The sequence below is a fragment of the Acomys minous genome, assembly GCF_964271855.1.
Source record: "Acomys minous genome assembly, chromosome: 9".
Classification (NCBI taxonomy): domain Eukaryota; kingdom Metazoa; phylum Chordata; class Mammalia; order Rodentia; family Muridae; genus Acomys; species Acomys minous.
In genome coordinates, this window is record NC_140490.1 from 55,664,237 (window position 1) to 55,691,117 (window position 26,881).

Below are 26,881 nucleotides of genomic sequence, written 5' to 3' on the forward strand. Positions count from 1 at the left end.
CTGCAGATTTTCTGACTCACTGTTTGGGACGGGGCAGTCGTCATATTGATCCCTTGAAGAAGTATTCTGGGTGTTCTTGGGCAAGAACCAGATACAAAGTCTTCCTAACAGTCTTTAGTTCTAAAGTCCTCAAGCTGCTCATCCGTTTACTTTGCTGTGTTTTTCACTGGGTAGCCCAGGCTGGCCTTGCACTCAGGGTCCCTCTCCTTGTCTCCAGAGCTGGGATTATAGGTGTGTGCCACCACACTTACAGCTCTGCTCTTGTTTCTGATTGTTCCTTTTGTAGCTCGATAACTTTACCTTTCGTTTGTCTACTTTTCCCTTTAGGTAGTTCACCATAATATCCTTAGAGTTCTATTAATTTTTTATATGGATGTTAGGTTTTTAGGGTATAGTGGTCTTTTCCACTCTTTCCATTCTGAGTTGTTGAGGTGGCAGCTGGAGCAAGGCAGCCCGCAGTCCCTGGGGGCTGTGTCAGGTGACTGTGTCATGGAGGCCACTGTAGTGTTTGTCTGCTTGCATGCCTTCCATTGTCCTGAATTATTTCATGTACAGCCGCTGTCCCTTGCGTGTAGCAGGCCACCACGTGGTGACCATTCTTGGTAAACAGTGGTGTCAGCTCAGACTGCTTGCTTGTTCACTTTTGGTTTCAGTTTTCTCACTCCCTTCAAGGCAGTGCAGGACGTGAGGTTGGTGCAGAGCCTCCCAGGCTCCAGGTTCCACTCTTACTTAGAACTGATCGAAAATAACTTGAAAACAGTCTCTTAATATGAAAATGTTTAAACATGTACAAAACTACAGTTTTCACTGTCTTGCCAGCCTTGTCCCCTTTCCTCCTGATGCCCTGCATCCATCTCAGGGAGTGCCATTTGTTAATATGCTTTGTCATGTAGCTACTGTGTCACTTTCTCATGAGCTGCAGTGAGCAACCATGCATCTGTACCAGTGGCTGGCTTTGACCACTTGGAGTCAGGACCAGGCCCACCCTGGAATCTCCTGTCTGAGCCAGTGCTTTCTCCTGCTTCTCCAACTCCACCTCCTGTAGCTCACTCGGGCTTGCTCCCGCTAGCAGTCCATAGTGGGGCTCTTATCCTTGCTTCTTGGTCCTCAGCTTTCCAGGCCTTAACTGGCTTTTCTAATAAAACCCTTAGTCATTGCTCCTGTGTCCTCCTGCATCTGTGTGTGTGCAGGCACTATCAGAACACTGTAGGAGCATTACTTACTAAGGCTGGGATGGGAATCTTCATAATGATCATACACGGTTTCTTTGGTACCCTGCTGTCTGTGGATGCTTAGATAAAGTGGAGTGGACTTTGGTGCTTTATGGTGTGGTGTTGGTGGGACTGGAAAAGTAGCCAGCATCCTCCTGTTCCCCATCTCTGATGACTGTCAAGAGCATCAGGAGATCTGGGTACCACTGCAGTTGAGTTGTACAGTCTGAGTACAGCAGTTCATCGAGGCTGCTTTACTGTGTTGGGACTGTGCACTAACTTGACGGTGGTCTGTGCCTTCATGTGATCCCAGCTCTTGGTTTGAGCTCTGCTTCTCATTGGTGCCATTTTCAAGGGCATATGTGACTCTTCAGCCATGTCCTTTACTCAGGGTGTCCCAGTTCATCGGACACTCCTTCCTTACCGCTTCCATACCTCTGGTTTGAAACTTCCGTTACTGTGTCCATAGTGTTGAGTTGGCTGGGGGCTGCATTCATTTTCGGTAACTGGAAGCCACAAGCTTCTGGGTGAATTTGCATCTTTGTTATGCTGGAAAGCTACAGGGACAGGTGGGGTTTTCATATAGATCGAAACAGCATTGCTTTTTCTATGAAAGTGTTCCTTTTTTGGAGGGTGTGAGGCAAGGGAGAAAAGTTTTAAATAGATAATAGTCTCGAAAGAAAGAAACCGGAAACAGACTTTTAAAATAAGCTTTGCACTAAAGAGGCGTTCTTTTAGGGTAGGCTTGTGCTCCATGGTGTCAGATGGTAGAGTAGATGTGTGTGGAAGCCGGTCTCCACATTGGGGAACCCAGGCTGGATGCGCCCCAGGCTAGCCAGGCTCAGCACAAAAGTCTTTCTATGGATTATTATTTGATTATTGTTATTATCTTAAAGTTACAGGTGTTTAACTTGTGTCCATGTCCTTTTGTTGGGTGTGGGAGTTGGGTGATTGTATATGTAATGGGATGGCTTGGGCATGGGCCCCAAGTCTAGAGTTGAAATTCATTAATGTCTTCTGGTTTTGTTATATGTACCTTTTATACATAGCCAAGAGGTAATGCCTGCTTTCTGGCTTCAACCTGTAACATGAGGCCAGTTTGGGTTCTCCATTATGGTGCCTGCTGGGACTCAAAAAAGTCCAGATATTGGAGTACTTGTGATTAGGATTGGGGATGTTGGATTTGTTGGAGTGTTTGTTTTTGTCAACTTGACACAAGCTAGAGGTAATCTGGGAAGAGAGAATTTAACTGAGAAATGCTTCAAGACTGGCCTGTAGGCAAGTCTGCAGGGCATTTTCTTGATTAATGGTGGATATGGGACGTCCCAGCTGACAGAGGGGCAGTGCCACCTCTGGGCAGGTGGTTTGGGGTTGTGTAAGAAAGAAAGCAGGCTGAGCAAGCCAAGAGGCAGTGGTCCTCCGTGCCCTCTGCACTTGCCCCTGTCCTCACTGCTCTCAGTGTTGGACTGTGCTGTGGAAGTATAAAAGCCAAATAAACCCTTTCCTCCCCAAGTTGGTTTTGGGCCATGGTGTTTATTATAGCAACAGAAGCAAACTAGAAATAAACTTTTATTTAAATTAAAAATGAGGTTAAAAAAATTTCAGTTTGACTAGATATGAAGCAATTTAAAAACATTTCAAAGTGTATTGAGAAAAACCAGGCTTTTAAAACCAATGTTTGTCATTACTAAAAGGTAAATATTCTAAAATGTCCATGCTGCCTAGGCCCCTCAGAAGGGTCTAGTGTGTGTGGTCAAGGGACAAAGAGCAAGGATTGGGTCTTCAGCCCTGGTCTTCTGCTTATTTCTTTAAAAAGTTTGTTAATATTTTTCATTATGTATATGCATATGTCTGTGTGGAGGTATGTACCCATGAGTACAGTTGCCTTGGAGATCAAAAGAAACTGCTGGAGCCTCTGGAGCTGGAGTTACAGGTGGCTGTGAGCTGTCTGAGTGTGTGTTGGAACCCTGACTCTGGTCCTCTAAAACAACAATACACACTTAATTGCTGGGCTATCGCTCTAGCCGCCTTGCTCAATTCTTACTGCTGGAACTTTGTATTCGTTTGTTCTTGTAGGGTGAGTAGAGTGCATGTTAGTAACAGTGGTAAGGCAGCATTTACCCAGCCCTGCCCTGCTCAGCCTTGGGAGCAGACAGATTCTCAGGCAGAGACAAGCTGTTTTTGTCTCTGTGGCATCTTGTGGTTCTCTGGGAATCTGTCTCAGTAAGTGAATTTGCAGTGACACTTACAATGAGATGGCCGCTGACCTTGATCTTCTTAGTTTCCCTGTCTTCTTCACTGTCATCCTCTCTTGGCTCTTTAGTGAAGAGGGCCTTGTGGAATTGGAGTCTGTAACCCCACATGTAGCATGTCTCCCTGGACTACCTTGCTCTGCTGAACTCTGATTGTTAGTGCATGCACCTGAACGCGCGCACACACACACACACACACACACACACACACACACACACACACACTCTTCTTTCTGCAGTTGGAATGATGTGTTCAGTGGACTCACACGTGCTGTGAAGTGAGAACCTTCACCTGTGGTAGGGCTAGTGTGGTAGAGCTCTCCATCTTTCCTCCTTTCCTCACTCTCACTGTTCTGGAAGTTCTACTGTAATTGTGTGGAAGGCCTCTCCAGGGCAGGTAGCATCTAGGAGGGTAATGGTCTGCTGTATATTTACTGCCTTACACTGGAGCTCCACCGGGGCCTGTAACAGTTGCTGCTTCCAAGCTCATTTCTCCCCTGACAACATCAAACTGCAGTCTGTCTGTCCCTCACCCTGTGAGGGTCCTTCCCAGGTCCTCCTTTATGGTAGTCTGCTATACGTCCCTTTTGGTGAAGACATTTATGTTGAACCATTTTGCCATTCTCCAATCTTTCATTGGGATGGGTGAGTTTTGGTCCTCACTGCCATATGCTGCCTGGGGAGGCTGTCTGGGCCCCTGTTGCTTCTGTTGCCTGTGGGGCCTGTCTTGCTGTCAGTGGCTCTGGCACTGGCTGAGGCTCCGGATGGGACCAAAGAAGGAGTTGCTCAGGGATCTCTCCAATTCACATTTTAAATTTATTTTATTTTAGTATATTGTTGTGATTTTTATTTTATCATTAGTTATTACTAAGTCTCCAATTGTGCTTCCTTTACAAATTAAACTGTCACAGGCATGCATACTCAAGAAACACAGTAGATAGACGTTCTAGCCATGATTCCAAGCATGACCTCTTGGGGTGTGTCACCTACAGTGAGGGCTGGCAGGAGAGCCCTTGCAAGGCTGTGCACTTCTGATCCAAAGCTTGTAGCGTGAGTTCCCTTCTTAAGGTTCAGCTCACAAGGCCTACCCCATTCCTTACCCTGCTTCCTGCTGCTTGCTGGGTTCTTGGTTCTTATCACTGACCTTTCTGTCAGTCTTCGGCAGCTTCCCTTCCCTGTGTTCTCCCGCCCCTGGTAGGAACCGAGGGTCATCAGGGCCAGCTCCATTGTGATTTCACCTCTGGCTCTGCGTGTTTCTCCACCCTTGTGTCTCTAGCTCTTACCTGTCTAGAGCAGCTCATGGAAGTTTACTGTGAATCCCGTGGGGAATCTCAGATCAGGTCCAAGAAGAGGCATGGTTTGGGGGTACAGGCTTCAACGTATTTCTTTGGTTTGGTTGAGTTTGGATGGAAACAACTGCCCTAGAGCTCAGTCCTGTAGGGTGGGCCTGGTGCTAAAGCAGGTGGGGGTGACTTCCTGTCTGGCTTTGTTTAGCTAGCACAGGTGAGAGGTAGACTGGTGATGGCATTTCTGGACTGTTCTGGACAGGCACGGGGCCTCCTCCATGCCTCAAGTGCATCCTCAAGGACGAACCCCCTCATTGCTGGTGTGCTTCTTTCTATTAGACACCAGAGCCAGAAGCAGAACCGCCCAGAGCCCCTGAACTCAAGCAGGGGCTGTATGAGCTCTCAGCCAACAACTTTGAGCTGCACGTTTCTCAAGGTAAGGATGGACCTGGTGGCTGTAGCTCCAGGCTGGCTCTTCCTCTTGCTGTCTGAGGGTCATAGCAATATCTGGTCATATTTCAGATTGTCTTTTTGGCACTGTTTGGACTGTTGCTTAATGCAGCCTGCCTTATGCAGTATATTTTCTCCTTTTTCATCCTTGTAGATGAGCCTGGCCTAACCCTTCACTAAAGCTGTGAGCACACTAGGTGCACACAACATCCTTGGATAAGAAAGTCTTTATTCATATGTTTACTGGCTGGAGGCAGAAACAAGAGCACATTTTTTACTTGTTTAAACAGTGTAGTAAGACTGTTAAAACTATGAATCAAATTAGGTGTTCTTTATACTCACTTTTTGGATTTGCTCTCCTAAATATCTACCTACAGTCTCCACTGTGAATAAAGCACAAGCCTCCCTTTGTTAACATATGGACATGTTTCAGAAGTTGGCTCAACCCCATATGGCTAGAAAGCAAACGCAGCTTCCTTGCTGGCTCTGGTATCAAGTGCTGCCATGGAGCGAAAACCCCCAGGAAGACTGGGTTGCACACACTGTGAAAAAGGACTTCGAACTGTATCTGGCCCTGACGCATGTGCGTGCTGGGAGCCCGGCCTCCTCTCACCACCTGTGTTGCTCAGTACTGTATCACAGTGTCTCCCATCGCTACTACAACGAGATACGTAGTCTGCACTAACACCAGCAGTGGAGCCTGGCTATGTTCCCTGCTGGGAAGTCAGACTGACTCAGGCTCTGTATAGAATGTGCACCCAAATCCCCTCATCCTAGACACTTCCCCACAGGCCAGCCAAGTCCCACCCAAGAGCCAGTGTCTCCTACAGGACTCACTCTGCAGACCCCACATGCTGGCTTCCCATCAGAGCTGCCTGGTTCTGGGAATTTTGTCTCCATCCCACTGCTCGGGACTAGCGCTCCACATGTCTGCACAGGGATGGTTTCAACCTTGAAGATAAGTTGTTCATAGCGTCAAATAAGTCACTCACCATTTCCTTGAGATGCATTATTACCATACCAAGAAGGCTGTGGCCTCAGCCATCAGTGTGGCCACTACCCAACATCCATTGGGGGTTCTCTCCTGATTTGGGGGTGCTGTCAGCCTAATATAGAAGCAGAACAACCAGATAAAAATCCCAGTGTCCAGAAAATAATGTTATGAGGACTTGATTTTTTTTTTTTTTTTAACTAGCCGGGAGAGGGGAGCGGATTTAAAAAACAAACAAAACAAAATGTCTGGGTTTGTTTGTTTGTTTTGGGTGAAATACGACGTTCAGTACAGAAAATAAAAGCAAGGTTTAGTGAATTTTAAGACAGTGTTCTATGACTGCTGTCCTGATGCCTATTGTGAACCACTCACATCCCGGGCCTCTCTCCCATTTCCTCCCCAGAGGCCCTTGCCCTGAGTGTGGAGCTCGTGTCTTTTCCTTGTTGCTTCATAGCTCAGGTGTGCACTGGTAGAGACTAGGCCTTAGTTTGGTCATCTGACTTAAGATGGTCCAGTTTATGCTTTTTGTTTGAAGTTTATGTTGGCTTTTATGGATCTTAAATGCATTGTGTACTCACCGAAGGCAGCAGGTGTCTGTGTAAGGCTCTGTGCATCTGCATGTTCCAAACCTTTCTCCCTGCACAGTTTGCTGAGCACAAATGGCTTATGGACCTGCCTAATTCCCCACAGGCTAGACTCTGCTCATCGAATCCTTGGTGGATTCACACATTTCCTTGTTTTGGGTTTCCCCGTGTATGCTTTTAGGGATGCTAGAGGGCCTTATGGCTGCTAGTGACTCGGAATTCCTGTCACCTGTGATTGGAGGGGCACTCATGGCCACTGTCTGGTCCCTCCCTCATCAGACTTGTTGGTGCTAACCTCATTCATCACTTGCAGTGTTACGGTGGTAAAAGAGGCAGAGTAAATGTACAATTCTTTCCCTTTTGCCAGCTTTCTCGGTGTGAGTTGGTCCTCTGTTGCCCTTCAAAGATGACAAATTTGATTTTGTGTTACTAGTTTGAATTCAGATATAAACATATGTGGTGGCAAGTCTCTTTTTACCAGAAGGACTTTGAGGTCTGTAAGCAAGACAACAAAGCTGTATTCTTCATTCAAGTTAGCGTCTGGTCCTGCGATGTAAACCCAATGCTGCTTTCTCCTTCCTCTCTGCCTTGGCCTTCCCTACAGGTGACCACTTTATCAAGTTCTTCGCTCCATGGTGTGGTCACTGCAAAGCTCTGGCTCCAACCTGGGAGCAGCTGGCTCTGGGCCTCGAACATTCTGAAACTGTCAAGATTGGCAAGGTAAGTGCAAGCCCTTGTTAAACTGGGAACAGCCTGCTTTGGGCTGGATTAATTAACAGAGTAATCCATTATTCATTCTGTGTGCCAAGTCACAAACTTGATTTATTAATTCCAGTTAGTGTGCCACTTGACAATTCATTTCACCTTCGCAGATGGCAGCCTGGGTTTAGAGTCTGCTGGCTTTTCCACAGCCTAGAGATAAATTATGGCCTTGGCCAATTTATTCTGAAGGGATGGCCAATTCTGAATTGGCAGCCCTGGAGCTGTGCAAAGATACGAGGTAGAGCCTTGTGGACTGTTCGCTGGATGTTCATGGAGCTCAGCCAGTAGCTTTTCTAAAGTGTCCTGGGTTCTACACTCGCCCAGGCTCACAGTGGACGCTCCCCCCTGGCGTGCCCTCCTTGCACTGCTATGCACAGTTCCTCCCAACCATTCACACCAAGAAGCCAGAAGTAATGTGTAACACCTTCTATGTGTCCCGGTTTTCTGGAACTATCAGAGCAGCTCCTGGGTTCTTTTAATCTCACCAATTTTCTGGCACCTACCAGATAAGCACTCTTTCTGGAATTGCTCCAGAGAAAGCCTTCTTTTTCCTCTTGCCATAGGGCTTGTTTGCATACAGACCTGGTGCCATGTGTCTGGGCAGGTGGGCAGAAGCAGAGGCTGGGGGTTGGGTAGCCCTGGCAGGCTGGCCCTGGTTGACATATCTCCCCTCACTTGCCTCTTTGCAGAAGGGAAACTAGGAAATCATATGTTGTCAGGAAAGTGAGCATGTGCTGTCAACGCATGGCCTCGGGCTGGGGTGATGGCAAGTAATGTGTAATTCTCATGGTCAGTTGCGTGGATTCTCTTCTTTCCCTGCTGTGCTTTCAGTGCCATATTCTATTACTGGTTATTAGTCAATGACAAACAATACTGCCTATTTCAGTCATTGAGCACTGTGTGGAAATACATTATCTTGCTTTCTGTCTGGCCCCATCTTTGTGAGTTGTTATGGGAGGTGATTTGTCTTTACTTTAGCCAGTAGAGGCTCTAAGCATGAGCAGGCATGAGCAGGCATGAGCAGGCACAGGCCGTGAGGGACCTTTATGGCTGGGCACTTGGGGCTGCTTTAGACAGAACCTTGGAAAGTCTAGAAGCTAGAAGCTTTCTGGACTTCATTTTAATACTTTAATGGCTCTCACTGCTTAACATAGGTTAAACTCCACTTTATTGACATACTGAAAACCAGCTTAGTTCTGCTTGGCTAATTTTAACGCTGATAGAAAAAAAATAATGCTTGTGAAAATATCAGGCAAGCAGAATCTTGATTTACATGAAGTAATCTGAGCCAGGCCTGGTGGTACAGGCCTGTAGTCTGAGGATCACAAATTCAAGGCCAGCTGCCACAATTTATTGAGACTCTATCTCAAAAACAGTATGTTAACAAAAAGGCAGGAGCGTAGCTCAGTGCTTGTCTTATTTGAACAGGGTTACGGCTTTAGTTCCCACCAGAACAAATAGCTACTGTAGTTCTTCCTTGGACAAATTATAGAGCTACGCTTACAAATGCCCTTATTAAATAGAGACTACTTGTTCCCACTTGCAGGGTGTATGCACAGTAGTCAAACACCAGGGACTTGTGCATGCTAAGCTCATGATGTGTCCCTGAGCTGTGTCGCTAGTTTGATTTGAAACTGTAACTGTGAGTGACAGGAGGTTTCCATGGCATTGGGAACTGCCGAGGTGGGTGTTAGACTCTCAGCAGCCTGGCTCACATCCCTCTCAGGTGTTGGGTGGGGCTTCCCTGCCATTTACAGATGAATTCAGATAAATCCTGACAAGTCTTCTCACCATGTTCCGTTAGCGTAGGTGTGTGTATTTGTGGGTGGCTTCTAGGCAGTGTCTTTCTAAACCTTGCAGATTGCTGCCAGGGATGCTGTGGAATCTGAATTAAAACTTTATTTTAAAAAAGTATAAATTATCTGCTAATGCCTTTTACAAAGTTATGAAGAAACTGACGGTGCTTTCTTGTATCTTGTTTCCAGGTTGACTGCACGCAGCACTATGGACTCTGCTCAGAGAACCAGGTCCGAGGCTATCCAACTCTGCTCTGGTTTCGAGATGGCAAGAAGGTGTGTCTTCAGCTCCTGCGTGCTGTGTGGGGATAATCCTTCCACTGGCTGAGCACCTATAAGGAAATGGGCACTGCCAGCTGCTGGAGGAGTGTGTACAGCAGAGTACACTGTGTGTGCTTTCCTGAACGGAGAGACCTGGCAGAAAAGAAAACTGACATTCGTCAAAGAGTGCTGAGGCATTTTGGTAGCTTGGTCTCTCACTGGACTTAGATACCTGTGCAGGCACTGTGCTCCTGTGTTCTGGTAGGAATGCTTCCTCCCGGCGGGGCTTTGTTCCCTCGCCCCCTCCACACCTTGCCCATGGTCAGCATCTCAGAATTGAGGAAGTAGGATAGGTGGATGGATGGATGGCTCCTACTTTAGACTTTTGGCAGGGGAGGGGACAAGAGAAGGGAGCAGGGAAGAGGGGCATTGTTAAATCTAATTTCCCATCTATTTTGGAGCAGACATGTCACAAGAGACACATAGCTGCAGCTGAGACCCCAGATGGGGGCCTGCCTAACCAGGCAATGGGGTGAGAGGCGTGCGGCTGAGAATGCTGACAATATCCCTCTGTCTTGAACAGGTGGATCAGTACAAGGGGAAGCGGGACTTGGAGTCACTGAGAGACTATGTGGAGTCACAGATGCAGGGTCCACAGGCGGCTCCAGAGACGGTCAAGCCTTCAGAGGCCCCGGTGCTGGCTGCGGAGCCCACAGGTGATAAGGTGGGTGTTTGTTGGAACGGAGGGAGATGGTCCTGTCTACCTACAGAGTCTTCTCAAATGGGGTCTTCTCAGCTCGAAGAGATTGTCTACTGTTAACCTGCTTTCATGGCCAAGGTCAGCAGAGGTTTCCCTTGAAAAAACCAGAGGTGGATGTGAGAAAATTCGAGCAAAGGTACTTGGTGTCAAAACCCTCCAAAGTCTGTCCTTTTTCTCCAGTTACTTGGGAATGATGTATGTGAGTTTGTTGTAAGCCTTTCCTGCTGCCTAGTTCTGTTTCCTCTAGAGCTGGCTTCTGTCATTTTATTTTAACCCTGCTGCAAAGGCTCCTGGGAGATCTGCAGCAGGAAGGGCTCTGCAGAAAATTGAGTAGCCAGATTGAAGAATATTTCATTTGCTTAGGCAGCCTCTGTCCAAGGATCTTGGGTGTTAATTCTTGGATTTTTAATTGTGTGTGTGTGTGTGTGTGTGCGTGTGCGTGTGCGTGTGCGTGTGTGTGTGTGTGTGTGTGTCTGCACACGCGCATGTGCAGGTGCCTACAGAGACCTGAGACATCTGACCTGGAGACCTGGGGTTATAGGAGTCTGCGAGGTACTCAGCGGGGTGCTAGGGAAACAACTCAGGTCTCCTGCAAGAGCAGCATGCACTCTTAACACTGAGCCATTTCTCCAGCCTCAAGGGATCTTGGGTTTTAGACTTAGTTTTTGTTTGTCAACCTTTAGGCACGATTCGTGGACTGCCAGGAAAAATCAAAACAAAAACCTCAGTAACTGTTTCCCAGCCTGTGAAAGGCGCTGGGCCTGTGGAGGAAACAATTAGAAAACATATGAGCAGGTGTCACACTGGGCTGTGACTAGCCTGGAGAGAAGAGAAATGAGCAAGTGTTTGTAGAGCTGACGGCTCACAAGTTGCCAGAGGGGGGCGCATGGGAGCCAGGTACAGTCAGGAGAATCAGCTGCTGTGGTCAGAGCAGACCCACTGCCTGACAGGAACCCACTCCAGTGCTAGAGTGGGGTGCACAGAGTGGGGAGGGGCCGGAGCTCGGAGTGCAGAGCCCTAGCAGCTTTGAACAGGTCAGCTTCAGGAGGGTGACTTGTAGCAGCTGGGGTAAGGACTGTTGCATTGGGCTCTGGATGAGACAGTGGGTGCAGGAGCGGGGAGTGAGGATGAGGCTGAGTCACCTCAGATTTCTAGAGTCTCTGGCCAGTGGTGGCAGATAGCCAAGCACAGGGAAGAAGTGGGAAGTGGCCGGTGACACACCTGGTTCCCTGGGGCTGGTTTCCAGGTTGTGTGTATGAGAAGGTGGAGACAAAACAGTGGGCAGTCCGTGCAGGACTCAGGATCAGGGCTGGAGGGCCACACTGAGTGACAGTACCAGCTAAAGTACAGGGGGGGATGTGCATACATTTTATCCAAATTGCAGTCATTTCATGTGAGCAAACCCTGAACTCTAGAATAGGGAGATCCCTGGCACCAGCACCCTGTGGGCACCAACATACACTGTATGGACATTGTCACTTCAGCTCCCACACTGAGTCTCTTGACAGTGAGACCCCAGAGGCCATGGACAGGGCTTGTGAGCATACCTTGTCCCCTGGGATGAAGGCAGTGACTCACTGAGGACCCACTGTGTGCAGAGAGGGTGAAGACTCACTGGATCCATCTAGAAAACCCAGTACTTGGAAATCGGAAAAAATCAGCAGTGCTAGTAGCTGGCCCTGCCCCCTCTTGGGGCAGCAGGAGGCCTCTTCACGCTTAGGGACCCATTCCTCAGATGGACTATTACTGGTCAGGAATAGCCTGAAAGTTTTGCTTAAGAAGTGTGACTGCATACAAATGTTGGGGGGGGGGGTGCTGTGTGTCGTTCCTAACAGGATAATCACACACTGCAAGTGCTCCTGTCACACACCACGGCTATTTATAGCGAAGTTTTCCATCTCTAAGCTGGCCTTTCAGAGAGCATGGCTGCTCGTTCTGGACACAGGATGGTAGTGCTTGTGGTGGTCCCGTAAGGCCCATGTGCTGTTGTCGACCCAGGCTGTATGAATGTCCCACGTGCCACTCTGAGAGGGCTGCTGAACACTAACTGAGAAACGCAGATGAGGAACTGTCAAGGTAGAACTGTTTTAAAATGTCTGCACGAAATGCTCCTGCCTGAGTCGGGTCCACACTCACACTTATTTCGTACATCAGAATACACAGAAGCCCATTGCTGTGGGTGTAACAAAGCTTCCTACCACATCTGTGTGCCAGGTTCCTGTTGGCCAGAGGAGACAAATGCTTCAAGATACACAGGACAGGAGAGGAAAGGGGCGCGTGAGCTCGTGTAGACCAGGGGCAGCTTGGCCGCAGGCCTGGGAGCCAGAGCCAACACCTAGAATGGCCCGGTCAGTTCCTGAAGGCCCTGGGCTGGGTGTGGGCAGAACGGAGGCCTGTGAGGCCTGTCGAGGGTCGCGGTGTACTGCCTCGACCTGTGTTGTGTCTTGCCCACACCCTCCCAGCAGCCTCTGGACTTGGGTAGAGGCAGTAGCACAGGGGCCCAGGTACCATCAGGAGATGTGGCTGCCCTGCGTATCACTTGTCGACCACTCTAGCCAGCTCCCATCTTGCTGCTCTGCTCTGATTATGTGTTCAAATTGACCTTCCTCCCCTGAAGGGCACCGTGCTGGCACTCACCGAGAAGAACTTTGACGACACCGTTGCACAAGGGACAACTTTCATCAAGTTCTACGCACCATGGTGAGTGACCGCTGAGACGCCGTGCCAGAGCATCCTGTCACAGCGCGTTTCTCAGCTGAGTGGACAAGAGTCACATTTGTACATAGGCCATCCTGCAGGAGATGCCACTGTACCCTGTCCAGCAGCAGTCATTTTAGAGAAAGACATGAATTTACTTTAAAGCCCTATATCTACTTAGGCACAAACAAAAATGGGAAGTGAATTGTGATGGGCGTAGAAACGTTCAGGAGAGCTCACCTTTCTCCTAGCGCCATTCAGTATGTGACCTAGTTACCTGGACTTTCCTGCCATGTGGTCCTCAGGGACCAGAATCTGAGTAGATGGAGAGAGCACACTGAGACCTAGATAGCCTGGTACTGGAGGTCGACAGATCCATGACTCCCATGAAAGGCTATAAGTGCATGTCCTTTGGTGGCCCTTAACATCCATTTCCTTAGCTCTAAATTGGCACCAACAGTTTGTCTTCGAACGCACACCAGTCTGCTTTAACAAGCAGAGTATGTAGCGGGGTGTTAGATGATGGAGCTAACTACACAGAGGCCACCGTGTCACTCTTAGCAACTTGTTCTTTCTGTGCACCCAGGAGTGTACTGTTAATGAGGACAGGACTTGTGAGTTGGATAGCTTGTTGCGGCAAGTCGTGCCTGAAATCCTAGCACCAGGATGGCTCAGGCAGTAGGACTGTGAGTCCATGGCCAGGTTGCTCCTGTCGTGGGGAAAGGCAGAGGGAAAGTTTGTCAGCACAGAGGAAAGATTTGTGGCCTCTTTGAAACAGCTGAAGTATCAAGGCCTCTCCACCCAGGCAGTTCAGTCTAAACTGTCCTCAACACTGTGTGTCCAGGTCACCCCTGCTGCTCACAGTGATCCCATGTGTCAGCACCACTCACAGGCTGTGGAAGCCTACTCAGAATCCAACTCTGTAAACACGCTCGATCTCTCAGGTTACCAATTGTGGCACAGCTGTCACTTCCTTCTTAGGAGAGGACGGGCCCACGTGTACTCAGTGGGCGTATGCAATGGTGGTTATGGATTCTGAGGAAATGGTGAAACAGACTGACCTTGACTCAGATCCCAATACAGCGGCCCCTGTTCTCTTCCAGGTGTGGCCACTGCAAGAATCTGGCTCCTACATGGGAGGAGCTGTCTAAAAAGGACTTCCCTGGCTTGGCAGACGTCACCATCGCAGAAGTAGACTGCACCACTGAGCGGAACATTTGCAACAAGTACTCGGTGGGTACCTCAGGGGAAAAACCTGGGGAGAGGGAGCTGAAGATTTGGATCCGCACCCCAGGGGACTGATACTTGGCATCACAGATGAGTGCACTCACTCTGTCCAGGCCCCCCTAGGGAGTGGTTTGTATCTGAGTTGTGTCATTTGAGAAACAAAGGACACTCTGAAAGGCCAGCTTTCTTCTCTGCTTCAGAGTGGGGCTCTGGGGTCTAGCTGTCCAGTCCTGAGATGCCAGCTGTTGAGAGCGGTGTACTGCTTTCAGGGCCTAGCAGCTGCCTTGTAGCCACCCAGGGGCTCAGCCTTCAGTTGTGAACAGGCCTGGTGAAGGATGGGTTTGAAAGAAATCTGTGACTCTAAACCACCCTTGGAAAAGACCATGGCTAGAGAGCTGGTCTGCTGGGCGCTCACCGTGTGTTATAGGCTATGTATGTGCCATTTATATTTTGCCTTTTATATGTGTGGTGCTGGGATGGAACCAGGGCCTCATGCATCCCCAGTTATACTGTACCACTGACTTTAGCCAGAGGATTTCTTGGCCTTACACATAGCTGCTTTTTGTTGTTGTTCTGTGTGCACATGTCTGTGAACTCTCAAAAGTTGACATCAGATGTCTGTCTTAGTACTGACCACTTTATTTTTTGAGGTTGGACCTTTCACTGAACCTAGAACTCACCGATGAGCTACACTGACTAGCCAGTGAGCTCTGAGGCCCCTCCAGTCTCAACCCCACAGCCCTGGGTTCACAGATGGGCACACTAGGGCCTGGTTTTTACATGGGTGCTGGAGTCCTCATACTTACTTGTTTGGCATGTTAAATCACACACACAAAACAAAAATGGCTCAATAAAGTGCTCTTTTTTTCCCCTTTTAAAGGTACGAGGCTATCCCACATTGCTGCTTTTCCGAGGAGGTGAAAAAGTGGGTGAGCACAATGGAGGTAGAGACCTTGACTCTTTACACAGCTTTGTTCTGCGCCAAGCAAAGGATGAACTATAGAAACCGCTGTTGAAGTCATCTGTCCTGGCCTGGTGCACCTAGTGCATAACAGTGACATCCACGGACATCCACGTTTCCACTGTGGTTAGCCAGAAAGCTGAATGTATTGAGCGTGTGTAGCTTCATGTGGGCTCTTCAGCCACCACATACTACGGACCTTAAGATTCTCTCATCATACTCACGGTCCCTGGGCAATCCACCCTGTAACCTTCTCTTGACAAAATTAAATTGGCTTCCTTTGCTGCTACAGTACAGTCAAGGAGAACCACATTGCTGAGCTCTGTTGGCGTCTGGGGGACGAGGGGACGGTGTCATCCAGCAGCAGGTTTTGGACTGCCTGAGTTCAGGAATGGTGGCCTGTGGCATGGCTGATGTCCCTCTGATCTGAAGGTCACAACTGACTTTCATAAGGTGGTGGTCCACAGCGTGGAGATGCCAGTCCACACAGTTTTGAAGATCACTTCCTAGCTCCTGGTTGTTAACACTTCTCTAGTTGAGAGAGGTAAGGCATAGCAAATGGTACTTCTGATGTATGCTCAGAACATCATGTTGTTCAAAGGATCCTCTTGTCTGCTTTGCATAGGGTGGGACATGTGACGGGATGGGGCGGGAGGGTACGAAGTGTGGGTCCTCACCATGGTTTTCACCTCCCCGGGAAAAAAGCTTTCGAAGGTTCCAGGGACCAGGGAGATTCCACAGCTCCACTCAGGCCTCCCTAGGGACAGCTTCTGACTCCCTTCCTGAGTAGTCCCTGTTAGCAGCTTGCTCTCTGATGTCCACCTTCAAGGAGGCTGACCATCTTCCTGATAATGTGTATGAGCAGCGGGATTCATTGACCTCAAGACCAAAGACTGCAGTCGGCGGGGCTGCCCTCGCCCAGGTAGCCCAGGGTTGGAAGCCCTCACCTCTTCCACCTCCCACCATTGTGGTTATTAGACACTGCTGCCCTCACCCCTGCAAAGATGCAGTTCGTGCCACGGCTCTGTCTTTCACCGTCGAGTTACTTGTCCTCCGAACTACTCTGTGCCCAGACCCTTCACCTGCCTCCCATGAGCAGGGTGAAGCCAACAGCTGGCACAGAATGTGTGGTAAGGAGCCTGGAAACCAGAGCACAGCTACTTCCTGGGCAGCAGACGCAGAGGCACCCGCCAGCCCTGTCAACGGACATTTATTATTAATCATGTGTGGGTCACAGCTGTTCTTGAAAACCAGCTCTATTGGCCCAGCTCACAGTGGCTTCAGCTTTGCATCATGAGTCTTGTATTAAAAGAAAACTCAAGTGGTACAATTGGTTTATACTTTCTAAATAAACTTTTTTTTTTTTAAAGAAAAAAAAAGTCTGGTCTTTGCTTAAATGTTACAGCAAAATAGATATAAAATAGACAATAAATTATAGTTTCTATTTACAAAAAAGCTGTAAGTACAAACAGTTACAGATTGTAATGTATTATTTAATCAGTTTAGTATGAAATTGGCTTCCCAGTACATGATTGTGGAAAAAGACATTTAAAAAATATTCTAAGATTTAATCTGAGTCTTACTTTCTACAAGAGGAAATTGTGGTTTTGGTTCACAAACAGCAAGCTCACCTCGACCAACCCACTCTTAGAGGCAGGGCCCTCCTCTGGGTTTCTGCTGTAGACTCTAGCCCCAGCCATGGAATGCTGCTGTAGGGAAAACGCAAAGGGCAGTGTTAGCAGACAGCCAGTGTTCCTGATGTACAGGAGCTTGTCAGGCGGTCTGCCTGAGAGATGCAGAATCGCACTCTGCTGTGCAAATGAAGGCTACTACAGATGCTTCGTGGCCTATGATGAAGTACAGTCCATCTGCTCTGGGTTCTAGTAAAAAATTCAGCTAGTAAGGGTGTAGGAAGGTGTGGAGACACTATAGTGTGTTTCTACTGGAACTAGCACATTTTCACACTACCAAGCATCAACACAAAATATGTAACCGCAACAGTAGACAAAAGGCACCTCCTCAAAGCCTGGTGATGGTCAGGCTGCAGGTCCTGTGTGAACTGGCCTTGCTGCCAATGGGATCTGATGGAGCTTTCCCCTCCCTTCCACTCTGTTAGCTGCAAAATCCCCCCGTGACGGGTGCTACTGAGCCACCCGGCACTTCAACCAGGGATACTTAATATTCCTTCAAGGTTATTCTCTACTTATGCCACAAACAGCTAGATCTAAAAGCAAAAACTAGTCTGGGTGATATTGGGGGAAGTGAGCGTTACGGTTCTGTCGTTCCCAGGCCTGTACTGCAAGCATTACAGCTTCCTTCAGACCAGCAACTGCTCAGCTCTGAACTGGGGAAGTCAGCAACAAGGTCTTTATAACATCCTCCCCTGCCCGAGGCACCAGCAGGAGTCACTTCCAGAGCATCATCATCCCACTCGGCTGTGCGTCTTCATGTGGCTTAAGGCAGATGTAGTTAGCAATCCAAGGCAGACTCGCCCTTGCGACCAGCTTCGACTCAATGGCATCCGCAAGCTCTCACAACCATGTTCCTGTATTTTTTCAAGATGACATTGGAGTTATCGTCGAAGTAAAGGACCGAGATGGCGTTCAGTTTAGTTGGTGCGCAGCATGGCTTGGGGACATACTCGGGATTCATAAGGTGCACCTGTTCCAGGACACAAGCGTGGGAGGGCAGTGTTAGAAATGACACCTGAGCTGGGCTTGGTTCCCACTTCCAGCCAAGTCAGTGCTCACCAGGGTCTGTACAATGGCGTGGTTGGTGGCATTCATGTGCGCGTTGAGGGGGAAGGAACACTCTCCATCACAGTAGTTGGCAGCGTAGCCTTTGGGTGCGATGATCCAGTCCTTAAGGTAAAGCAGAAGGAAGCGGTGAAACATCACCAGGAACCCCTAGCCATCTGCAGTCAGTGACCCCACGAGAAGGCACCATCCATGGGGCACAACGCGGGACATGCGGGGGGTGAGGGGGAGAGGGGGTCGGGAATCACTCGAGTTCACATTCAAGTGAAACTCAGGTAGAGGCTGGTTGGTCTGACCCTAGGATCTCCAGTCTTTACATAGGCTCATGGCTTAGGATGGGGTCAAGTCCCAGTAAGATACCAGTCAAAAATGCCCACAGTGCACCTAACATACTGAGCATCCTAGCTTAGCACAGAGCACTGTGGGGCTGACTGTGAACTGCAGCTTGCCACTGCCACCTGTCATGTGCGCTGATGAGCAGAGACTGCACCTGAGAGAGAGACTCAACCTTAAATCAGAGCAGCAAATACGTACTGTCCCTACATCATCACTCAGCTGGCAAGTGGCCAGCTAAAACTTTGTAAGTCAGGGTCTGTTGTGCACACTTGGACCCAAATGATCCTATGCAGGGTCCCATAATGCTCCTGTCAAAGTGATGCCACCCACATACTAAGGAACGCTTACCTCCTATTTCTCACCACATCTAGCCGGGCTTGGTATGACCCAAACATGTTCTTCCATTATAGTAGGGGAGGAAATTTAGAGTTACTGGAGAAAGTAATCATCAGGGTTTTTTCTTTCTTTCTTTGTTTTTGGTTTTGTAATCCTATTTCAAAATAAAAGTTACCTAAATGTCCAAATAAATACATGCCTCTTGGACTTTGAGAGAATTAGGTTAAGAGAGAAGCAGCCTTGAGTTTGAGGGGTCAGAAAGCTTTGGAAGCCCACAGATGGGCCAGGGGGCACTTAATACAGCAACAGGCTTTTCCTGTCTTAACTCCAGCAGCCCATGCATCTGAGGGCTCCCTGGATAGCTATGGAATCAGCTCACCCTGGAAACTGATGACGGCAGCCATCGGTGAGGGAAGAAGAAGGTACCCGTTAGGGCCCGCTGCCCTCCCTATCCTGAGAACTCACCTGCCATCCCAGGTCCTGGAAGCTCACATAAAGCTCATGCTTTTTGCAGGCTGTTTTTAGTTCACTGCTGTTGTAGTCTGTTGGAGGAGATAAAAAGATATACTCATTAACTCACTTTTTCTTTCACTTAAAAACCTACATTAAGAGTCTTTCTCTTATACATGCCAGGCAATGTGTGAGGCTCAGGACAGCTGCGAACCAGGCCCAGTTGACACACACTGTCCCCCAACAGCTCAGTTGAGTTTCCAGTTGTTTGCCTAAATTTAGAACCACCGGAGAAATTAATCATTAGATTTTTTTTTTCTAATCTTATTTCAAAATAAGAGTTGTTTAAATATTCGACTACTACATTTCCTCTAAGGCTTTGAAAGAATGAGATAACAAGAGTTAGAGAAAGTTGGCACTGAGTTAGAGAGGTCACAGAGCTTTAGACCACACTCCACTTTGCCCATACTGGGGTCTGCTCTGGGCACCCTGTTCATTTAATGGACACCTTTAAACAGCAGATGTGAGTCATGTAATTCGCGCTGGGTCTGCAGATGGGTGTGCCTAATCATAGGCAGAGGAATGGGGGACAGGGTGACACTGAGGCCATGTTCTCTTTGGGCTCCAGCTTCACTGCTGGGGTTCAGCCCTTTCTATGTTCTATACATCAATCATCCCAAAGTCAGCAGTATCCCCTGAATATGTGCTGAGTCTGCTTATGCAATGGAGGAGCCACTGGCCTGGCCAACAACCTCCTCAGGAAGCCTGGGAACACCTTGATTCATTTCAGCCCACCAGAGCAGCTCTTGTGTGATGTGCATGTCTTCTGCCTCCTGCCGGGGGAGCAGAAAGACAATCACTTACAGCTATGTCCTCCAAGAACATGGAGACTCAAAGGGGCCGTGTGAGAAAAGCACTCAAGTAGCTCAGAATACAAGTGCCATGGCCAAGGGTCATGGGTCAATGTTACCGAAGCTTATTATAGAAGGGACAATGGTGGGGGGGAGGACAGTTCTGTTGGAATGAATTGGAGGACATATAAAGAGCTGGGAGATAAATCTGGGAAAAGGAATGACTCGGAATGCCAACAATGATACGGATTTTTATTGGAGGCATAAAGTGAGTCTTCAAAGGTTTTTGAGCCTCGGAGTTCAGAGCTTTGGTTTTAAAAGACACGTGGGTGTGTTTGTTAGGTAGGAGAGGACAGAAAAGGAAAGGAGGGCAACAAGACAGTTTTGGAGAAAGATTCTTCCTCTAATATGGTTGAGAAGAGATACAGAATGTGGGTTACATGCATGTTACCTCTGCCCTTGTCAATCAATACAGATCAATGCAGTTATCTAACAGATGGATATATGTGAGCTGGAATTGCACACCCTGACTCTTGGGATTCCCAACCCCAAATCAGAAGACAGTGCGCAGAACTCATAATTTTGTAAAGACACAGTATCAGCTGAGGCTAGTGACCTGGGGAGAGGGATGCGGGCCAGGCATTTACTGATTCTGAATGTACTCCAGCCCCTCCCACTCCCACCTCGGCCCCGCCTACCTGGCCTTGCAGAACTCCACCCCTCCCCCCTCCCAACCTGTAGCTCTAAGTCTACATGAGAAGGACATTCAGAGCCACCTGGGAGGGAAATGCAGCAGGGCAGGAGGATTCTCACTGTGACCCACCACTGCGCACAGTTAGGCCTTTGCTGCTGAAAAAAAAAACAACCATCAATGGAGGAGAATGAAGACAGCAAGCAGCCTCAGGGGGTTGCAAGTCAGAGGACCTAGTGCAGGCTACAAAGGAAGAGCAAATAATGGGAAGACAGGAGATACTAAAGCAAGAACAGTATAGCAAAAGGACAGGGCAGATATGGAAGGATAGATGGATTTAAAAAAAAAAAAAGAAAAACAAGTAGAACTTTATGAAAACAGTAAGTATTGTAAACAGAATGGAAGGCTTACATACCACATTAGATCTGACTTAAGAGAGAAGAATTAGACCATTTGCTTAGAGAATCCTCTTCACATATAAGTAAAAGGTCAGAAAATATGACCATCTATAAAGAGACTCGGAAGGCAGAGTAACAAAGTCCAACATACTTCTATCAGGAACATCCAGACAACAGTGACAGGGAGCAAGTGACATTTGGAGACCTAAGGGCTCTGAGAATTTACTAGAACCGAAAAAGATATACATCTTTAAATTTTAAAAAAAGGCATGATGCGTCCCAATCAGAATAAATAAACTCCCATGATGTCAAAAATCTGGTGAAAATAGAAGATATTAAGTAGAAAAATTCTCAAAAGTAACATAGATCGAAGAAAGATTACTAAGTAGATTGATGGTAAAATTAACAAAAATACATAATCAAATATTAACTTTAAGAAGAACCGCAGTGCTCTAAAGTTTTAGACTCAGCTCGAGGCCCTCCTCCCTTTCCTGTGGGCCTCTGCCCTCTCTCCTTCCTCTCCTGACAGCTGGATACATGGGCTCAGGCTCTGGAAGATTCGAGCTGTCCTTGTCATCCATGCAATCCCCTACCCAGGGTCTTAACCCGGTTTGGGCTTGTCCTTCCTCCAAACTTCCTTCAAAGTCTTTCAGATCAATCTTAGAGTCGCTGGCCATATATAAAATGCAGAGTTCAGGCAGCTGGAGCAGCGTTAATAATAGAGAAGGTACCTAGTTTACTTCTGTGGTCTCAGCATTTAGGAACCTGGGAAATTTGAGACAGGAGCATTTGCCATGAGTTCAAAGCCAGCCTGGGCTTCACAGCGCATTCTGGGCCAGCCAAGACTGCAAAGTGATACCATGTCTCAAAAACGATATTATCAGGTTTCTGTCCCTATTTTCCTAGCTGAGGGCATAGAAAGCCCTTGGAGTTTCCTGATAGGAGTGCTTTGTTATAGTAAAAAGACACCCCCCCCACACACACACACCCACATCTATATCCTTCATTGAGAGCCCCTAGCGAGCTTCAAGATGGGTGCTGGTCACCAGAAAAACCTAGCACATGGTAAGAGGATTGGAGCCTTGCATCTGTCTCACCTCTGGGGATTAAGTATAATCATGTGACCAATGATTTGATTTTGCACAGTAACAAAATCCCACACTCAGTGGTTCATATATGGTTGCTCAAAGGTTTGTATGCTGGCAACCTAGTCCTCCATTATGCAGGTGGAACTAAAGTGGGCCTTGTAAGAGGTAATGATGTCATGGGCACCACCTCACAAGATGGCAGATCTACCTTGATAGTAGAGTCCTATAAATAAGTCCCACCCACCTCCACCCCCACCCCCGCCGCCGCCATGTTTGCTGTCTTTTATATGTACCACTTTCTGTCCTTGGATCCAATGTGAAGCTGTCTTCTACACTATGACACTTCCTGAGGTCTTTATCACATGTAGCTGGCCGAAAGTTTTCAGCTTCCAAACCACAAGCTAAAATAAGCTTTTCCTTATAAGTGCTCAGCCTCCGGTATTTTGTTATAGCAACGCCAGATGGACTGAGCTACCGCATTAAAAACCCAGGGCCACGAGGCTCGGCGACATGTCCAGATATGGATATGTTCTGATGCTGTGAGAGAGCGCTGCACCTGGAGAGGCCACAGAAGCGCCAAGACTCCGACCCCCACTCTGCCTTGTTCTAGATCTCTGCCTTGGCCATTCCTGAGTTCATAAGAAAATGCCAATCGTTAAGTACAGAGCCGTCAGGGGAAAATTATTAAGCATTAAGGAGTGCATGCAGAAACCCCTCAACTTGTTGGAAAACGAGACACAGGTGTGGGTGGCCTGGAGCCCTCACCTGGGGGATGGGGTCTGAAGTAGGGTGGGGCCTTGCTGCTGAGGACCTTGCTCTAATGAGTTAGCTCATGTTAGAACTGGACTAAAGGCCACCTGGTCAGTATTTGAAAACTATTGTCAAAACACAGACAGGGACAACTTCTTCACCACTAGATTTCAAGCTTCCTGCCCACAACAGACCTGAGATGACATAGTCCAACGACTTCATCTCAAACTTTACAACCATCCCAGCTGTCTGTGAACATGGCCTGGATCCGACTCCCTCAGTGCTCAACACAGAGAATCTTCTGGAAAGAGAAGCTACTTCTTTTTACAGCCAGACATTGACGTTTTTGTTATTAAGGACGGGGGCCAGAGAGAGGAAAAGCAGGAATTCAATCCTTCTGTTTCCTTCCCTACAGATGCTCTGCAGCCAAGCTTGTGTTTCCTTATAGTTCCATGGTGAGGGCTGGCAAAGAGCGCATAAATATTTGTGGAGGTCACTGACCTTTGGAATACTTGTTTCTGTAGCTCAGGGGTGGGTGCCCTGGGTTCCACGTGGAATGATGCTGACCCAATTTTTTGTGTTTTGTTTTTACAGATTGACAGTCGGCTGAAAAAACCACCCTCTTGCCCCAACTACCCTTGATAGTTGTTTACAAGAAGGGTCTAAGGAAGGCCAGGTTTTTGTTTTTGTTTTGTTTTTTAAGTATGCAGCTAAAATTTAATAAGAACATACTCACTTAAATGGGAGAAGAGAAAAGATAGAAGCTTTGTCCAAGTGGGGCAGAGAAAGGGGAGGGTATAGAATTAGAGGCAAAAACAAAACTATGAAAGCACAGAGCCACTAGAGCCCTAATGTCAGGTGCCACAAGCCAGTATCAAGACACAGCTTCAAGACTAGCTAGCTGTTATAAGCTTAATACAACAAGCAAAACCTGGTCCTTGATCACCCCATATGGTTCTCTGCTTCAAGACAGGAGAGCAGAGTCAAGTGAGATGGCTCAGCACTTGCTGCCAGGCCTGATGACCTGAGTCTGTCTGTCTGTCTGTCTGTCTAACTATTTCCTCTCTCCTCTCTCTCTTTCTCCTCTTCCTCCTCCTCCTTCTTTTAAAGAGGGTACACCTACTTTCCGGACCGCCCCCCCCCCACTTTTCTCCTCAAATGACAAAGGCAAAAATAAAAAACAAAAAACAAAAAAACCAAAACCCAAAACAGTAGCTGTTAAAGTGACACCTCTGTTTTCAGAGGCCTAACCATCTTTGTCTTATCTCTGAGCTTCTAAGCTCCATCTTATCCTCAAAAAAGTCTCTCATTCCCTCTCACCCCGCCTGTAGAGCAACATGCCATTGAGGGAGATACAGAATGGAGCAGCAGACCTCTCAACAGGCCACAGAAGGGCTTGAGTTTGTCTACATTTTGATTATACCACTATAATTGGTACCGGAGACCACAGGAAGGCAGCAGCCCAAGGTGTCTCTAGGAGTTCAAGGTTATATGCATGCCACTTAGTCAATATGTGACTTTGATCTCTTCTCAACTACATGCCTTAAAAACAGACAAAGCTTCCGGTAAACACGGAGACATCATGAGCTCCACACAGCTTCCCTTGGCTCTGTCGCTTCCTAGACTGAGGCGTCTCTTCGCTCCCAGACCCTCCTTGTGGTTGGTGACCACTAGCATCTTGGGCATTGTACACCTGCTTATTCTATGTCATTAAAGTTGAGAATCAAAACGATTGAGGCTAGACCAAACGTGTTTCAGATTTTAAGGCTTTTCAGATTTTGGAATACGTGCATCAACATTGCTAAGTTGAACTTCTTTGGTAAAGCAACAACAACAAAGCAAACATGAACATTTTTGAGTGCTGGCTGGTACTCAGAGGGTTTTTAGATGAAGTGTTATAATTCTGGACTTTTCAGATTGGGGATGCATGGTCCTGCATCCCATTGCTGACCATCACAAGGGGAGACCTAAGGAGGAGGCAGAAGGAAAGTTCCCAGCTTATTGCACCCCAGGAAACTGTTAGTCCAGAGCAACCTAGTAGTAAAAGCCAAGCATGGCAAAGGAGGGTTCTGAAACGATCGCAGCTTTTGAGTCACCAGGCCACACTTCGCCCTGCACATCTATAAAAGATTAAAATTTGATTTCACTTAATATACTCTGGCCAAGCCTCTTTCTTGGAGGAAGCATCTCCAAGCCAAGCTCAGGCTCTACCACTTTAGTTTAAGCCCAAAATGACTAAGGGAAGTCCACACCTCCTTAGAAAATTCAAAACATTGGCATTTTCAGACCCAGGCCACGGCTTCTTCGGAACCACGAAGCTCATGGTAGGTTGACCGCCATCAACGTCTGCATCCTCAGCCCAAGGCAGCCAGAGAGGAAGCACCATGAACACTTGGAGAAGCGACCCTCAGTCTGTGACTGAAGGTCCCTGAACTCTACAGCAAAGGATCACACGTTATACTAAAGCAATTAAAGACATGTTTTCTACGGCATGCCTTCTGGTTACTTCTCTTGTGCTTGGCACATACTGAGTGGATCCCAGTGGCAAATGTAAGGGGCTAGAGATGTGAGTCATCAGCTAGCAGGTCATGCAATTGTTGGGAACCCACCCTTAGAGATGTTATGTTCAGAGGGGTGGCAAAGAGATGGGAAGAGGATTTATTCCCAGGTAGCAATACAACAATGGCAGACTCATGCCAAAGGATGCTCAGAGTCCTGGGGGGCTTGTTGTTTCATAGGCAGAAATATCAAGAACAGGAGACAACTGAAATTTCATATCACCTGGTAAAAGTAACCATAAAGACTGAGACGTAGCTCAGGGGTAAAGAAGTTGCCTCACGTGCATGATTCCAACGATCAGCTGATAAAACAGAGACCAGGTCAGCATCACAGCATCAGACTTGCTAGCTGAGTTGGAAAGGCATGAACGGGCCCCTCTGCCCAGATGTGTCCTGGGTGGGGGAGGGGTCCCAAAAAAGTAGCTGGAGCAGAACCTACAATTGCCAACGGAAATCACCCGCCAAGGCCATCCGTTCACTGACCTCACAAATGAATTGTCCAAGTGGTATCGGAGTCCCCCACAAGACAAAACAGCAGAGGCCAAGAGAAATATTATAAAAGAGGGGAGAGTGGCAGCCAGCAGAGACTTCAGACTGTAGTTGAAGGACCTAGGGCAGGCGCGCAGAGCACACCGGACTGTCAAGAACTGGGGCTGAAAAACAATTGCCAGATTCATGAGAATCCCTCCTGGGCGACACAGAGCTGCTTGGCCCAGCACTGTCAAACAGGTGTCAAAACAGTAAGGACACTGTCCTGAGGCTACACAGGCCCATGGGAGAAGTGCTACCCAGCCAACATCCACCATTCCTGTGGCGAGCAGAGCTGTGGAGAGGCACGGGGCACGTGGACACCATGCGGGGAGACTTCCCTCCAAAGCCAGGGTTCGACGCACGTGTCTGCAGAGTCCAGCTTGGAATCAGGTGCAGATGTGAGGGCAGGTTATGGCAGGCTACAGGGGCCCGGAGGCAGTGGGTGGGCTCTTGGCTACTTCCTTGTGGTGGGTAGGTCTGGCTGTCTCCAGAATCCACAGCTCGGTTCCTAAAATAGTTGCTTGTCATGTTTCACTCTAATGACAGGTGATTTGATGAATGATGCTAATGTCTTTACTCAGGTGCAGATGTCCCTGGCGGGCTTCATCTAGACAGAGCCCCTTTGGGAAGACGCGTCAATGCCCTGGGAGTGTACTACAGAAGATATGGGCAACCAAAGAATAGCAATCTATTCCTTCAATCTCTGGAAAGGCTTATGAGGTGTGGGGAGATGGGGGTGCAGGGGTGACGGTGGCTGGAGTCACACGACAGATGGCGCCTTTTCTTGAGATGCTCTAGCTCACAAGGGCCTAGTAATCTCTGGCCTCTTCAGAGTCCTGAAAGGGAAGCCTAGAGAGAGACCTGTCCACTCTCGAAGCACAGGCCATATTTCTGAAAA

At 48.0% G+C, this 26,881-nt stretch overlaps 2 protein-coding genes across 2 annotated transcripts in view; one reads left to right on the forward strand and one right to left on the reverse strand.

Annotated features, from left to right (window-relative positions):
* Window positions 1-15,545, forward strand: part of TXNDC5 (thioredoxin domain containing 5) — a 28,244-nt gene extending 12,699 nt beyond the window's left edge. Inside the window, exons 4-10 of the mRNA XM_084795097.1 lie at window positions 5,089-5,185; window positions 7,379-7,494; window positions 9,522-9,608; window positions 10,177-10,317; window positions 12,971-13,053; window positions 14,154-14,283; window positions 15,158-15,545. Of these exons, the coding sequence (XP_084651223.1) occupies window positions 5,089-5,185; window positions 7,379-7,494; window positions 9,522-9,608; window positions 10,177-10,317; window positions 12,971-13,053; window positions 14,154-14,283; window positions 15,158-15,280 (777 nt within the window). The 3' untranslated portion in view covers window positions 15,281-15,545. The remainder of the gene's footprint in view (window positions 1-5,088; window positions 5,186-7,378; window positions 7,495-9,521; window positions 9,609-10,176; window positions 10,318-12,970; window positions 13,054-14,153; window positions 14,284-15,157) is intronic.
* A 1,165-nt stretch (window positions 15,546-16,710) lies between these two features.
* The window catches only part of BMP6 (bone morphogenetic protein 6), a 155,026-nt gene continuing 144,855 nt past the window's right edge, over window positions 16,711-26,881 (reverse strand). The window contains exons 5-7 of the mRNA XM_084795096.1: window positions 19,132-19,208; window positions 17,989-18,099; window positions 16,711-17,899 (exon numbers count right to left, since the gene is read on the reverse strand). Coding sequence (XP_084651222.1) covers window positions 17,750-17,899; window positions 17,989-18,099; window positions 19,132-19,208 — 338 coding nt within the window. The 3' untranslated portion in view covers window positions 16,711-17,749. The remainder of the gene's footprint in view (window positions 17,900-17,988; window positions 18,100-19,131; window positions 19,209-26,881) is intronic.